This window comes from Falco rusticolus, chromosome 8, assembly GCF_015220075.1.
Source record: "Falco rusticolus isolate bFalRus1 chromosome 8, bFalRus1.pri, whole genome shotgun sequence".
NCBI lineage: Eukaryota > Metazoa > Chordata > Aves > Falconiformes > Falconidae > Falco > Falco rusticolus.
This window is the reverse complement of record NC_051194.1, coordinates 57,667,253-57,684,163: the sequence shown is the minus strand read 5'-3', so window position 1 is coordinate 57,684,163 and position 16,911 is coordinate 57,667,253. Positions and strand designations below refer to the sequence as shown.

At 42.7% G+C, this 16,911-nt stretch overlaps 1 protein-coding gene across 9 annotated transcripts in view; it reads left to right on the top strand.

The window, feature by feature from the left end:
* The window catches only part of AGAP1 (ArfGAP with GTPase domain, ankyrin repeat and PH domain 1), a 382,678-nt gene that overhangs the window by 248,804 nt on the left and 116,963 nt on the right, over nucleotides 1-16,911 (top strand). For all 9 annotated transcript variants that reach the window (XM_037397858.1, XM_037397852.1, XM_037397857.1 and 6 more), the window contains one exon: nucleotides 7,221-7,389. In XM_037397858.1, the coding sequence (XP_037253755.1) occupies nucleotides 7,221-7,389 (169 nt within the window). The remainder of the gene's footprint in view (nucleotides 1-7,220; nucleotides 7,390-16,911) is intronic.

Below are 16,911 nucleotides of genomic sequence, written 5' to 3'. Positions count from 1 at the left end.
TATTAATTAATCACAGGGTTTTATAAAATTAGAGCTTCCTGTCCAGCAGTGCTAACTGCTGTGGATATAAATGCTTCATAAATTACTCAGGATGGTAAAAAGCTGATATATCTCTTACAGCAGTTCTTGTTACAAAGTCTGAATGAGAAGTGAAGTGCAGACAGAAGAATTTTCTTAAGATTTTATGAAAATGAGTGATCTATTTAAAAAAAAAAAAAAAACCCAAACCTCCAACATTTTATGAAACTGTTTTTGTGTTCAAAGTGGCGCCCTAACTTCCTCCCCTGCAACACTGATCGAACTGATTAACACCATAGTATAGCTATAGTCAATTCTTTTTATTACTGAAATTTAATGTTCTTGATTCCCAATGTGAATAAAGCAGATTTGAGATGACCTTCTTTTTGTCAGGAGAGAATGCTTTAGGGTGATCAGTGTTTTCCAGAATGCGTTTTCATTGCTGCGTTCTCTTCAGAAAATAACATTTTGTTGCTTTTCTTAAGATTAACTATACATGATGAAGCCGAATGATATTATGCCTGTATTTATATGCGAGAGGGGAGGATGGCTAATTTAACAAGAACATTTGATGAATATATTCCACTGTGGCTCATAACCTGATGGTAGGTCTGCTGCTGAAGTCCTTCCTGGGAAGGGAGGAGAGAGGAGTTGGAGACTTTTGTTTCTTCTTAGGTGTGCCTGTGGCCCCGAATGGAAACCAATCAAGGAGCGATTTATGTTCATTAAGTGCTTGTCAAAACTGAAAAATTTTCTAATCAACAGCAATCTAGCTGAGGCCCCTCAATGGCTGGGAGTGTCGCCTCCACAGTATCGGCTATTTGCCTGTTACAACTCTAGGCTAGAAATCCGCTGATGATTACATTAGGCTAAGCTGCGAAGTAAATGAACCATGTCTTATTTAGGTGCAACTAGCTTCAGTGTAGTCCTGCCCCGCAGGGCACTTTATAGCGTTTTATGGCTTTAAAATTAGTGTAGCTTCCCATTTGCTGCAGGGTGCTGCATGTTATGCCTTTGAACTCAATAAGCAAAGGGAAGGGGGCCTTTTGTTTTTTTCCTCTCCCCCCCACCCCCCTTTTCTTCTTTTTGCAGTTTAGCAATTTTGTTTTGCATCTTTTCCAGACGGCATTTTGCAATAAAAATGTCTGACTGCCATGCAGAGGCACAAAAGTCGAGGCTCCATCCATTTACCGGTCTGCCAGGGGTTTGGGGGCTTTGGTCTCGTTTGCAGGGAAGGGGATGGGGTTTTGTTTGTCGGAAGCAGTTGTTGCTGAGGGGGAACAATAGGTTTTGTGGGTCAAATAGGTCAGCTCGAGAAATTGGAATTGTGTTTCAAAAAATACACCACCCACAGTCTTTAAAATGTCATCCAGAGGTGCAACCGTAAACTTCCCTAATAATTTTTATGTTGCCTTAAATTGGGAAACGCTCTCTCAGCCTCAGCCAGCTAACCCTCGGGAGCGTTTTGTCCGGTTGAACAGTGCGGGGAAACAGCCACGAAATGAAGGTTCCTCAGATGAATTTTCCTCAGAAACTCAGTGTAAAGCAGAGACAGATCTGGGAAGGATCCTGGGCCTGGACCAGTTCCTAGTGCCGGAAAAGCGGGCTCCTTCTGAGAGGTTGTAATAGCTCAAAATGAGAAAAAGTGTGATGCTCTTACTTGCTTACCATTGTAGACATGGAGAAGTGCTGCTCTTGGAGAGTCTGTCTTGTTCGGTACGTTGTGTGTTGGAAAAGGGTGGCGGTGGGACAGGTGCGTGGTGGAAGAAACGCATGGGGAGGGAGGAGGTACGTTTTAAAATGTTGGTGTTATGACACATGGCAATCCTGAGATGAGTGGTTTTGACGAGAGCTTTGAGTCCCGTTCACCTAGTGCCGTGATGTAAAAAATGTAACTCCAGTGAAGGGGTTTCTCTCTAGCCACAGGCCAGCTGAGCCCAGCCACGGGAGGCCCAGATTGTTGTTGTCTTCAGCTTGATCCTTCTGTCGTCTTGGTGAGGTTTCTTGGCCAGGAAGACTGGGTTGCAGCATCAGCGGTTTCACTGTGGTCCCAGGACAGAAGCACGGTCCAAAGCAGTTCCCGCAGAAAGAGTCCGGTTCTTCTGCTGCTGCCAGGGCAGAACTGAACCTGCCCGTGTGGGCAGGCTGCGGCAGAAGCCTGGCGGAGTAAAGCAGTTCACCTCTCGTTCTTCATGGGCTTGTCTTCTGTTACCTTGGAAAATATTTTGCAATTGTGCAAATCGAAGAGGAAAGCACCTGCCTTAAGGACCGGGGGATTTGTACTCCTGTTTTTGCATGCAAGCAGCTATGCAAAAAAAGCACGGGGGATTTAGCTGTCAGGGTACTAAGTGATAAATACTATATTCAGTAACTCAGCGTTCATAACACATTTTCTTGCTTAATGCACTGATAATGAAATACTATGTTTTTGAAATACAACCTAGGTAGCAGAAAGGCATTTTTCTGCGTGTACATGGCAAGGACGACCGTCTCTTATATTAGTGACATTTGAAAATCCTCAAGCTCCATCACGTTTTTGATACCCACGGTGTTACCTACCTAACATGAGCCACACCTTTCACATAAGGATCATTCTAGGGAGGAGCCATGCTGCCACATGCTCAGTGGTCCTTTAGCAAAGGTATTAGAGATAACTGTGATAGGCTTGGATGCTGGGATTTTGAGTCCCAGCTTCATGGAAGCAACAGCCAGCACTTTCTTTGGCCTTTCCTTCGGTCTGATCCATATGTCCTTCCTCCCCTGAACAAAAAAAAGGGGCCAAGCAGGCAGCAGCAGCGCCCAGCATGGCTGTGGAGGAAGAGATGCTTGCCTCTTGTCTTCAGTCTTCCCGGCTGGGAGAAAGTAGGCAGCTAGCTGGAAGCATCACGTAACCTGGGTGCAGCTTGTGGCCCTTGGTGGAATGTCTTCTCCAGCTCTGAAGGCAATAGAAGTCAGTGCAAGGTACAGCAGCGAGGTTAACACCCCCTGGCATTTGAAAACAGAAGCCCTCTTCTCCCCAAAATAGCAGTGCTTCTTTTTGGTAGGTCTGTTTAGAAAACATCATCATACCCATTTGCATGTCTGAAAAGCTTCTGTTCAGTTAATTGGTTAAATTAATATCTGCTGTTGTAAATGGAGAGCCTGTATTAAGAGCAGAACTAAAGTAATTTTACTTTACGTTATTCTGTGTCATGGCACATCGTTTCTTTCTTACTCAAGGCGATTCATTTTGTGGCGCTGTCAAGTAATATTTTGTGTCATCTTCAGTCAATGTGGCTTTTACGATTTTCGCTGATATTTTAACAGTTTATTTAGTCCTCTAGATAATGGTCAATGGCCTTGAGTAGTCAAATTAACACCTCAGCAGCACTATATTTGCGCAAACCGCTAACGGTAACCTCAGGATGAAAAGCAATGAGAATCAATATAGCGAGCGCATTTTTAGGGATTATTGATTGATTGATGCGTTCTGGCCTTAACTTGAAGAGGCGGCATTGCCCCACAGCTGACTAAGATTAAGTTGCCAGTTACTGATAACCGCAGGCCATTACCTGCGTAGTATTTCACGAGCTCGGAGATGAGATGGAGACTTTTTATCGTCCTTAGCTGAAGCGTCCGTGGTGTTGGCAGGGTCTGGAATGCCTACCCAACTGCAGGAAAACGGCGCGCTCCTCCCCGGCGCGGCGTAGCCGCCGTTGCTGTGAGAATTGGAGACGACGTCGATTTGATTCAGCGCTGCCCGTTATTCCTGTAGGGATCTATTTGGGACAACTGAGGCACTAATGGCTTGTCTCCCCACCCCACCCCCTGCCTCCGAAGGCAGCTCCGCAGAAGGTGGGAGCCATGTTAAGCTGTGCTGCTGTCAGCAAGCTGAGAGCTGTGGGTCTCCCCGCCACAGCTCTCAATTGCTAGCAGGTTTCTCTCATTGCACCTCATTTGCATCTGGGACATCAATTAGCATGTTTGTTGAGGCTAATTGAATGAAACTCAATCATAGCTCTTAATTGCTTGACTATGTGAAAAGAAATCACATTAATGCAGCTAATTAAGTGTATGGCAATAGATGCAACATAATTAGGAGCGAAATGTAAAAAACAAGTGATGGCGAAGGTGCAAGCGCAGGGGTGCGGGGGACTGGGGCGCTGGCTTCTCCTGTTATCCACATGTTTGGGGAGGGTTCCCTTTGCTGCTTGTTTTGCTTTTCATTTTTTTTTCTTTCCTTTTTTTTTTTTTTTACCCTGTGTTACTGAATGATGAACATAGACAAGTTGAGAAGAAAAATGCAAATGGATTTGCAATTACTACTTTTTCAAGCTGTTGAGGGGCAGAAGATGGCACTTCTGGGGTGGCCCACTGTTGAGTGGGCTCTAGGGACTTGTTAAGTGCTGTTTAAAAGTACTTGGCTTTGAATTACCCTCAGGCCTTGTTAAAGGGTTTTTTCCCCTTTTTTCTCGGATCAGCATTTTCTACAACTAACATCTAGGGGAGTTATATCTGTAACATTTGCATATCAAAATCGGGCTTGCTGTCTTCTCTTTAACACAGCATATTCCAGATGACAGCAAGACCCTCATCTGTTCTAATCTGATCAAACCCTCCATTGCGCTTCTGAAGCCGCGACATTATTTTGTAGTTTTAACTTTTATTCCCCAAGTGCAGATCTGAAGGAGCGCGCGTGGGGGCGGATGCTCCGCCGACTGGAAACTTGGTGCTTGCCTCTCCTCCTCGGGGAAATACAGAGATTATCGCTATGCATCTTGCACACAATGAAAGGGGCTTTATTATTTACATTTGATATATCCCTATAAATATTTAAGCTGACATTAATACCTATGTGGCATCTGTTGTGTTTGGGCACTTTCGTATAATAACGGTATGGCTGCAGCGCATTTATTTCCTGTTTGCCAACATTCGCTCTCTCAAATGGTTTATAGCTCACCTAAGCCTGGTTTACTCTCAATTAAAAGGGCTTTAATAATGCCCTGTCACATCTCACGAGTTGGCAGGGTAGCAGGGAAATCGTGCACACTATTCATCTGAAGAACTTGGAGTAAACACCACCTTCTCAAATTTAAATGGAATATGCTGGTGGTTGTACATTAAATAAAATAAAATGTGTCTATTAAAAAGAGTACATGCTGAGGTTTAGTCACTATCTGATTAAGCCTCATTTTAGAGCCCATAAGCAATAAATGCTCAATTATGTTCTGCTTATTGTATTTTAATTTGTGAAGGACTGACACTTGAACAAGAAAGTTACGCCAACTTGATAATTTATAGATGAAACAGTTTTGTTCATTTTTAACACCTAGTGAATGAATTTTTATTAATGGATTGCCTTTGTTTCTTTTGGCAGCACAGCTCCGTGTCCTCTCCCTACAAATTGTTCAGACCTCCTCTTTTTGCTATTAATAATTCTCAAACAGCTAGGGGAGAAAAATAAAAAAGCTGCTGTGATGGCTTAGTTTTGGGGGCTTATCACAGATTAATGTTAGCTACGAAGAAATGAATGCTGGTCCGGTAGTAGATTGTTGATTTTTTTGAGCAGAATATGTAATTTGTTTTGTAAAACCTGTCAAAGGTGGAAGGAATTTTACGAGGGAGCTGATTGCTCCCTCTATTGTGGCAGGAGTGATTTAGACTTTGGGTGTGCTTTTAGTCCATTCAGGTATTTATTTGTAAAATTGATGCTCTGGCGGTGCACAGGTCTGTATGCTGCAGGTTTGGAACCAGCCTAGGTAATACTGGTAGTCTTTCATATATATTGCCTGTGATTTGGCTAAATCTTGCCCTGGCCACTCGGACAGCTGGGAGTTACGTCTCAGCTGGCAAGTCTTTGCTCGTGCAGATGCCCACAGCATCACCCAGGCCCCTGTAAGTTGGTCAGGTTCTGTCTGAAAAGGAATTAGTCTTTTCTCCCAGCTGCTCCCTGTAGAATATTGCTCAAGTATACCATGCCCTTGGTTTCTAGCTTAAGCCCAGATCTTTTCCCAATCTTTAGTTCAAATTGCTGTTTTCCTCTTGGGGTACACATATACCCAGATGTGGTTTTGTGCTGTGCTCTTCCCTTGTTCACCCTTGTCTTTGCTGCCCTGTGCTACCCACCTTGAATGGCTTCTCGTAAGATACAGTCTCTTTTGTGGTTTTGGTTTTTTTGTGTCCTCATAGTTGTTCCAGTTTCAAATTCTTTTTTCTGAAATGAGAGTAAACACAAACATGTGTGCCAGGAGATGAAAACTTTGGTGTCTTGTTTACTGGCTTTAACATGCACCATCTCTACTGGAAATCTCTCTTCTGAGGTATGGCAGGATTGCAGCCTCAGTGGCTGTCTCACCTTAATGAATTGTCTTGATAAAGGCACCCATGTCCATTTCCTTTTCTGTTTTCATCTGAAGCATCCCACAGATAATTTAGGCAATGCTTTTGAAGCTGGAAAGCAGAGTCTCAAGAGCCTGTTTTTTCCAGAAGCTTTTTGCAATTTGAAGAACTTTCTCATGGATTTCTCGGGAAGCGATGGCTTGGCTCCAGTCATTGACTGCTGGCTGGGTTTGTCTGCTTATTTCCTCTTTGTGGGCTTTCCAAACAAGAATTAGGAAAAGCCTTTTCCACTTCTGGCTTCCGGGTTTTATTGTGTTTACTCTAATCGGACACAATTTGCATGGGTTTTCCCTTCTATGATTTTGCATGTGTCAGGAGGAAGGATCCCATCCTAAGGAAAGAATGTTGTAATTGCAGAAACCTTACCAGGCAGTGCCCTTTCATAACTTCTGTGCCTGCTGACCAGTTTCAGGCAAATTTGAGGGCGAAAGAGATGAGTGCTTAAAACGTTGGCAGAGAGGAGACACCAGTAAGCGTACTCACGAGGGACAGTCCGCCTTGTCGTCTTCTGTTTGGAACCTTCAAGCTGGTGAACTCCTTGCTACAGGAGGCTCAGAACCAGCCTTGTTGTGCATTGCCTCTTACCCAGGTGGTGGTTGGAAGATGTCTTAGAAAGCTTCAGCCTTTGGGGCTTATTTGTAGTGAGAAGTGTGGAAGGCGATTATCAAAAAAATGGAAGGAAGGGGAAAAGCATATGGTGAGCGTGGGTGGATGATGTAGGGCAAAAGTCTGATGAAACCGGTTTTCATTAGTTCTATTGCTTACAGAACTACCTGTTTGATAGTGGGTTTTGGTTTTGTTTTTTTTTTTTTTCCTCTTACCAGGACTATATGCAGAACGTTCATGGGAAAGAAATCGACTTGCTGAGAACCACTGTGAAAGTCCCCGGGAAGAGGCCACCCCGAGCTACGTCAGCTTGTGCGCCCATTTCCAGTCCCAAAACAAACGGCCTATCCAAGGACATGAGCAGTTTACACATCTCTCCCAATTCAGGTAAGAGAATACCATGCTAGGGAAAAAAGGGGAAAGACTTAATTTCCAGTGTCTGTAGGCAATTGTCTTGCACTACTGGGGTGATATCTATTAATAATTTTCAAATCCAAATAACCACTGATGTGTAACTTTTCCAGCCCTGACTGCTGATCTGTCTTCCACAAGAGATTCTGAGTTTGAGTAACCTTCAACATCCATCTTTTTTTATTTGTTACTTGCCAAATATTAGACTTGCCAAACCCCTGCATAATTTCACAGAAATTAACATACGTGAAGAATTGATGCTGCTGTATGACTGGTCTGTGAGGTCTAATACTTTGGAAAAACAGGCGGTGTATCATTTGAAAGGGGTTTTTTTGGCTTCCTGGTGGTATCCACAGCACTTCTTTCCACCTTTAGAAGGATGCATCAATTTGGTTTTTGCAATAGCAAGATTTTTCTGCAGAAAGCTATTTTAGTTTGTTAATGGAAGTAGTTTATAGCTCCTTGTGAGCTCTAAACAAAGAAGTTTACTATTCGCAGAAGTACTTGTCCATACAGCTAAGTGGATTTAAAAAATTGCGTTAAGGAAAAACATTTAAGACAATTTGTCTTGTAAAATGCACAGCTTATACAGAGCTCATAATGGTATAGTGTTGGTGTGGAAGTTTTGTCAGCATGTTTGGGATGATGTCCATAAAGTGCCGAGTGCCTTTTTCATTTATGATTAACGTAGACACCTTCAGCAAGTGCCAGCGAAGCCATCCAAACACACTTTTGTCCCTGTGCAATACACGCTGCACAGGTAGCACAAGCAACCGCGGGAGGGAGCTTGGTCACCCTGCTACTCAAAAGTCTTTTCTTGGATAGTAATAGTTATCTTACGCTTCAAGTCAAGAAGTAATTCCTTCTGGCTTTGCGATGTGTATTCCTCAGTGTTAGGGGAAGAGGGAGAAGGATTTTCCTTTTAACTGTGGATGTTCAGATGAATGTTTGTAAAAGGAGAAGGGGAAAAGAAGCCTTGTGGCTTTACAGTGGTGCCACTGCGCAGACATCCTGAGGATCTTGCGTGGCATGTTCTATTAGTTTGGCTTGGGACCTGACATGTCTGAAGCCATGATTTCATCAGCCTCTTTCAAGATGTGTAACCTTCCTCCTCCAGAGGCACAGAGCTGGTGCTGGCACTGGAAGAGTTCGTAGGAGAAAATTGTTTGTGGTTGGTTTGGGTTTTCCATTTTGCTGTTTTATTTAGATGACTGGGTGTGGGGAGTGTTTTTGTTTTTCAATGTATTCCATAATTCAGGGAAGAAAAATGCTGGACTGAGTCAATAAAGCAGCGGTAGGACATTTAAATAAGGGGTTTCTGCTTTTAAAACATTTGAACACAGGCAGAAATTACTTCATTGCTCCAGAGAAGTATGTTTCCAAAGACAGACTCGGAGATACGTATTAAGATAAAATTCACAGCATGGAGTTTACATGTTTTGGCATATGCCTAGGTTGGCAGGTTAGAGGGAGACAGCTTATACGTGACTTAAATGAATATTACACCCTTAATTTTGTTTCAGGACTTCCTGCACATGTAATGCTTTCTTTACACGAAAATGTACAGTAGACCACTCGCTCTGGCAGTGGTGGTAGCCACTATGTATGTCTCCTGGCTAGCATGCAGTTTTATCACACAGCAATTGTTTTAAAATAGATCAGTTAATTATGCTAAAAGTGCAAATGCTGGAAGACAGCTGTGCTTTTAGGTAGTTTTTTTTCAAATAACATGACAGGAATAGATGGGGCTTCTGTCCTCTCTCTTGACATCTTTATCACGTTGCTTAGAAATACTGAAAGACTTTCCTTTTGTTGATGTCTTGTTAGCACAGCTCAGGAGATCTACTATGGGTAAGTCTTAAGATAATTAATGACCTCCTAATGCGCAAAAGAGTTGTATCCAAGGAAGCTGAACTTGATTTCTGTATCATTACCCCCTTGAAGACCTTCATTTCCCCTCTCATGCAGCTGGGATGGTACACTGATCCTTCTTTAATTTTAAGCAAGTTCTCGAGCTGCTTATCTTAGCATGGTGCTCTTCCCATAGATAAAGCAAGCATTGATGTCTTAATTATATTACCCCTATAGCTGACTGGAAGCATAGCAGTTTTGAAGCATCTTTATAACTTGCTGGGGGGAGCAGGTGAAGGCAGACTGAACAGCTTGATGCTCTACATGGCAGCTGGCCAGCCTTGCTATTTGCTGTCTCGTGCCCATGTTGGGCGTTGGAGGATATAGAAGGGGGATGGCTAAGGTTTTGGTGTGAGAAGAGGGTCAGCGAAGACGCAAACATCTTTGTTAGGTTATATTTTGTTAATTCAGCTACCTACACAACGAGTGGTTTCAGACCCACTGTAGTATTTTTCCTTGCAGCCATTGCTTCTGAAATTCAGGTTGGAACATTCAGTGATCAGCCACAGTATCTCCTTTTTAGGGTTTTTCTTTGCAGAATTTGTTTCTTCTGGAGAAGCTGTCTTCACTGAATCTTTCTTACTCAAAAGCCACATTTGAGGTCTGTCTGGTTATGGCATCACTAGGCAGAATGATCAGCAGCAGCAAGGCAGAGGAGCTTTTTTGAGAAAGCTAATTGATGATCAGAGCAGTCGTTACTGGGTTAAAAACAAATAAGAATAAAAAAAAGAACTGTTAATCAATAGAGTATTACTTAAAAAAAAAAGAAAAAACACCCCAGTAGGACAGCCTGGATCTGGGAAATAACTGTCAGCAGCTTAGCTTAACTCTCAGTGCTCTTGGTTTCAGGTAAGGCTGGAGAGCTCTGTTGCAGAGGGTGATTTTAAAACATTAGGGGGAGTATTATTGTTGTAGGAAAAGACACTGTCACAAGCTGTACATGGCTTGTTGGTCTGAACTTTTATGTAGTCAGATATATTGAAAGTGTTTTTTATAGGGAGGGTTGCAGCTTCTGGTGGATGGGAGACCTGTAGGGTACTCGGTGCTCGGCTTCTGGAGGGCTTCTGGTAGCTCTGCAGTTCTTTGTCACGCAACTAAAAACATTTGGAAATTATCCCTTGCAGTCTATGCTGCTGTCTCAGAGCTTTTTCTCAGTTGTTAGTACCAGTAAAATATTGTTTTCATCTTCTATGATGCTTTAGAATTGATTGTAGGGCTGAAATTCTTACTGTTTTTTCCTTGGGAGGTTTCCCTACACAGATCTGCTGTCCAGAGAAGGTTTGGACCAAGCGCGAAAGAGCCAGTACTTGCCATTTTTATTTTTAGGCCTGCAAATATGCTACGTTGTTATTGCCTCAAATATTACGTCTTCCCCAAAACACCGGTGCTTTCCATTCTTCTGTGCGTTTGCCGGTGCAGACTTGGTACCTCAAGTAGAGTAATACTCACCACAGTTAGAAGTGAGGACAATATTTCATTTAATCATTTGAAGTGGTCAGGAACAGACTAATTTTCCTTCTGCTGTTACGTAGCTATGTGCAGGTTGCTGGGAAAGCTGAGATATTGAAAGAATACCGCTGCTCAGCTGAAATGTCATGTTTCAGACTGCCCCTGGAAATAGGATTCATTGTCTTTGCTTGCACATGGTGATAGCCCAGGCCCACAAAAATAATTTCTTGGGTGAGATTTACCTATTTTTCACTAACTTCTGTTCTTGGAAATTTACTTTCATTCAGACTTCAAAACGAAAAAAGTCACTGTGCATTTTTATTGTTGAAGCAGTCACGTTGTGCTTTTTGTAAATGATGTCTTCATTTGAAGACATCAGTGGTCTGTTATTAAACATTTTTCTGAACCTGTCCCTTAAGTATGGATTTCAGTGCCAAATTTGCCAATAAATACACGTATTAGTTATAGGCAATCAAATAGACATCTGACATGTTTTAAATTTATTCTTTCACAAGTGCTCAGCAGACAGTTTTCTTTTTGCTAGTCAAATTCCTTCTATTTAGGGTAGATGCCAGCATGTTGGCTGGTCTGATAGGGAGGCAAAGGCAAAGCCTCTTGCTTGTCAACTGGTGGGTTGTAAAATATGTGCCCTGGGGATGCTGTCTCAGAGATTGGTACCCTTCTGCATAGGTGTCAGGGATAGCATGTGGGCAGACTTGGGGTAGCTTGGGTCAGGGAGTGGGAGCAGTCATCTTACAGCAGACACCTTGGGAATAGCTTTTATCTACTCCCACTTGATTCCTGCAGGGATGATCACTGGTATCTTGTTTCTACGTGAGGCAGTGCTTGCTGGTGGAAGACAGCTCAAAACTTCATTCAACTTCTCTTCTAAATCCCCACCGTGGTCTGTGAGGCAGTGGGGCAGCTTGAGCTCTTCCTTCTTCTCGTCACCTTCCCTCTCTAAAGCCTTCTTGGACTGTGATCATTTGCATCAAACGTGTTCGGTCTCTTCCTTACACATGCTTAAGCATGGGTGAGGACCTTTACCAGGGTGCTACCCATAGCATTGCTATGAGAAGAATGGAAGGAATAAGGCCAATCAGGGTGACAATGTGAATTCAAGAGGGATATACTCAGTTTATTTGGCAATACGATTTGTAACAGCCAAGCAGTAAGTAAAGGTTTTTCCGGTGAGAGCTAATTGACGCAGATGTCACATGCAGAAGAAAAAGTTTAAAAGCATGCCGTTCCTAGCATACTGAATTTAGTCATGCTTTGTGGCGCTTCTTGTCTGAATGCTGGTTTTTTTCTGGCTTTAAAGCCTGTTTGATACACAGGCATATAATAACCATCTCTCGGTGACAGCTATCCCAATCTGCAAATGTGTTTACATCCCAAACACCTGGAAGCAGATACCTCTGGGAAATAACCATCTTAACAACAAAAGCCAAGTTCCAGTCCTTCTTGAGAGTTTCCATTTCAAACCACTAAAGACCTATATGAGAACATATATGAAGAAAAAAACCCCTTCAAGATGACTCCTTCCTCCTGGGTTTTCCATACTGACACGGGAGCTGGGAGAAATACTTTTCCCTTGATGTGTGTGGTCATGGTAAGACAGTAACCAAACTGGAAGTGAAACAGCAGTGGGGAAAAGGAATATTTTCTGTACTCTGTCAGGAAACAGAGAAATGAGTAGAAGGTAAGGCTGTGTCTGCTGTTGCAAAGCCTGACACCTTGGAAAAGATTGACTTTTCTCTCCTAGAAGCTTTGCCACGACACCTTGAAAGTTGAAAACTGTTCTCTGGGCTTTCTTGGGTTCTTGGAGGTGCAATTTGGGGTTTTTCCTGTAAGAATTGGGATTCTGTCTGGCTGCTTCTCCCACACACAATGGAAGGGTGGGGGGTTATTTTAGTTTTGTTGTATACGAGCTTTAAGTAACGGATTTTTAACTGTGGCTTTATGAAACGTGCCCATACTTTTATGCTAGCTTGCTAGGAACCTCTCAGTTGGGGAAATGGAAGTTTGTTCCCTTTGAAGTTATGTTACTTTTGTGGTACCTTAAATCACAAGTTGTTGATGCTTAAGTAATTTGAATAAAATTTATGTGGCAGTGAAAATCATTCTGTTGGCGTGTCTCAGTTGGAAGTACTGCAGAAAAGGGTGACTTGTGGACTTGCTCGGTTGCAACCATCTCTAACAGTTGGTAGCACGCTGCGGCAGTGTCCTGAGGGCCAGCAGTCAGTCCTGTCTGTCAGCCACTGGCCACATCTCTGTGCCTTTCAGAAGCTGACTCGGTTCTTGCCAACTTCAGAGCAGGAGTGGGTATGGGTTTCAATTACTCCCAGGATGCGTTGGATTTGAGCTGGTTGACCTGAAGGTGAACTTACTCCTGAAATCTCTCCCTGGAGTCATTTATTTCTTCTTCTCTACAAACAACCCAAAGCCTGAGCTGCAGCAAGAGCCACTGATGTAGAAAGTTCACATCTAAAAATAGCTTATGGTGTGGAGATAAATTGTTTCCTGATTAACACTTCATTTAAATAATTTGGTGCTATTAAATTTACGTACAATAGTGGCTGTACAGTATGTGAAGTATCCTAAAATGTGTTAGCTACATAGCCGTCGTTAAGTATGCTAAAGGTTGTTATCTGCTAACTGCATGTGACGTTTCAGACGTGTTAAAAGAACAGCATCTTCACATTTTTATAAATGTGAGTTTTTTCTATCTGTTATTAATTGTGATCATCTATCAAATCAATGCAGCGGTCATTAAGTAATCTTATTTTACATTTAAGTGCTTGGAATAAGGCTGACTTGGAATGGACTGCCTTCCAGATTTTTCTTTTAAAAGTTAAAGAGAACTAGTGTTTCAATAAGACCAGTATACCTTCAAAGTAAGATTTCTGACATGATGTCTTTAGATTCCAGTACCTGTCCAATAATTTTGTTCTTTAACCGCTGCTTTGGGTTCGAGGGATTTTTTGCCTTTTAAGCCTAGTTTACATCTACAGCCCTACTTTTCACGTTGGGTAGCAGTTTTCCACAATATCTGAATTAATAGCTGCTGACCCCGGTACCGAGGGCCAGTGTAGTGGCGTGCCATGTGCAGGAGGGGAAGCGTGATGGAAAACAGTGGGAAGGATCACTCCTCTGTGGGGATGCGTGTGAATTCAATTCTCGATCCAAAGTCGGCTGCAGTCATCAGTATTTTTGTAGATCATGTAATAATCTTTTTTTATTTTATTTTTTTTATTGGAGGTTACTGTCAGGATTCAGATGTTACGATCAGGCTGACAATGAGTAAAGATGTGTATCAAGCCAAGCGCTTGCTAGCATAGGCAATTGCTTCAGAGCATATAGATCTTGGGTGCCTTTGCAAAGAAACGCAGAACTGAGTCCTAAATTATTGAATCCGCTCTGAACTCTTTGCTTGTAGGTGACTGAGGTTGTGTGCTGGAGCAGCGTGTGACTTGGCAGTGGCAGATTTTATCTGGTGAAGCTCCCACAAGACCAGAGGTGGTAGTCGGTAGCTATTTCCTAGTAGTCTGATGTGGGACATGAAACGACTTGACTTTACATGAAACATTTTCTGTGCTTCAACTTAAGCGTGAGTTTTATGGTTTTGCCACAGATCACAAATGCAAGTTTGTGACTCACTTTTGTCGTTAATCACCCGAGTCAGTTTTCCATTTGGTTGGGTTTGCTGTTAGTTCAGTGATATACAGCTGTAGTGAATGAAGGGAGAAGTTGTCAGTTTGCTCATTTTGAAGGAAGCAAAAGCCCGATTTTAAGTGCATCAGAGATTTCCCTTTCGTCCCACTAGAGGGGGATCCCTCAAGGTCATTTTCTGCAGTTCCTTTGGACTAGGATTTGCCCTTTCCAGAACTAGAGAGAAATAAACTTCCCGTCAGTACCCAGCCTTCCTTCGTGTTGGGAAAAAAGGAGCAGGGCAAATATTAAAGAAATAAATACTTGATAAAAACCACAGCATTTGTTAAACATAGAAAATAAAACCGGGTTTGTTTAGATTTTTGTCTTTAGGGAAAGAAGGAAGAAACAGACTGTCTTACGATTCTTTCCTGAGATGGGCAAATGGTGCCCGTCTCTAATGGTGATTAGGTAGATAAAGGGTAGAAATGTGTTATGAAACTCCAGGCAGACGACTGCAGATACCGGACAAGATGCAGTCGGTGCTGCTCAGCCCGCGCCTGTTTCGCTCTGGTTGATTTTTCATGCCTCTGCTGCGCCGTATCCGGAATAAAATCACAGAACTGTCTTGTCCACCCGATGCGATCTCACCGATTTTTGACGGTTACACGTTGTAATATTAACTGGTTGGATGTTAAGACCGTTGCAGAATTGCTCGGGGTTTTTTTCCCCAGTGATTTTAAAATATTAAAGCCATCAGGAGGGTTGAAGCTGATTTACCAAAAGGGAAAAAAAAATCACAAATGTGTTTTGAGTATTGAACTGCCGTTGACATCTAAAGTCCCAACCATGCTGTTTCCCTCCACACTCCAGCAATCAGGACATCCAGCAAACCCATAAAAAACCAAACTAATAGCATGAATATTCAGTGACCTAGAATACTAATTATTGTCATGAATATTAATGTGATCGGACTTGCTTTTTCCTCTTCTCTTTCTCTCTGGCTCTTTTTTCTTTTTTTTTTTTTTCTTTTTTTTTTTTTCCTTCCACTCAGCCGGCTCTAAAGATGGACCATAATGAGAGCATTTAAGAGAGAGAGCGCTCTCCGCCGTGACAGGGACCGGGGTAATAAGGAGAGCTTGATTAACGTGGTGCACTTGGGGGAGAGATGAGAAGATTCACGTGGGCCTGTTGTGGGGGAGGCAATGAGGCACCGGCGGCTGTGTTGCTGCTCCCTCAGATTAATGAGGCCTAAGAGTGCATTAGGAACAGTGACAAAGGTTTGATCTAATGGGCTCAGTCATTTTTCCTTTGAGTGACAGACGCACAGAAGTAATTGGCTGTGCAGAATGGCAGCTCATTGGCAGTACTTAAGGATACATTATCCCCGTTGTGTGGCCCGCAGAGGCTGTTTATCAAAACTGCTCACACTGCAGACATGCATTCACTTAGCTGCTGTTACAGTGGCAATAGCTATTAAAAAAAAAAAAAAAAAAGTCATCTCGCATTCGTATCTATTGTCTCTTTTTCGAAAATAAAGTTTCTTTGTTCCATTTTCTTAAAGAGTCTGGAGGATATTTGAATACCAGCAGTCATCCCTCCCCAACCCAAAGAGTCTCCAGTTGCAGCTCACAGGGTTTGGGGAGGTTTGTAGGCTCGTGCAAAGCTCCCAAAGTTAGTTCAGTTAATGTTAACAGCTTTCCATGGAGCTCCAGCACGCAGGTAAGCACCCCCCCTCCCCCCACCCCCAATTTCATTATTAATAACTTCCACAGACAGTCAAAGGGATTAGGAGGCATTTTACATCTTTTGCCTCAGGCCCCTACACATGCCTTGCTTTACATGAGAGCAGCATAATACCTTGGAATTATTTGATTTTTTGCGCTGTTATGTTTTGCCAAGTTAAATTCATAGTTGTTAACAGGATTTGCAACCAAATAACAGCGATACACAGCAAAGCGTTTGCCGGTGTGAAATGGTCACCTCTGGGTCTTAAGAGATGTGGTCCCTTAACAAGCAGGTAACCTCAATCAGGAGTTGCCCAGAAAGCAAAACGTACCTCATTTATTACTGCTATTTGTTTAAAGTACTGAAAAAATAGTAATACGCCTGCTGGGAAAGGAAAGCATGCTCTGATCCCAGCGGAATAAATAATCTGGGGTCTTGAGCAAAGCCCTTGGTGAACATCTTGGGTTTAACTTTCTTTTAGAAGAGATGTCTCCTCTGATGACTTAATTTTCCTCCACACTTGCTGTGTTGGTTTGGCATGCTCTGAGAATAATAGCTTTTCTCGTTATAGTCCCAGCACCATGTCCTTCACTGCCAGGATATTTCTTGGCATTGCCTTGTTTGTTCATTAGTATTGACCCTTCTCGGTTCTGTACGCTACTAATCAAGCCCAGTTCACAGAGGCTGCCCTGCCAGGCAGTGAGACGGAAGGCCTTCCTCTATTAATAGCTGCTTATCCTCAGGACGTTTGTTCAGGAA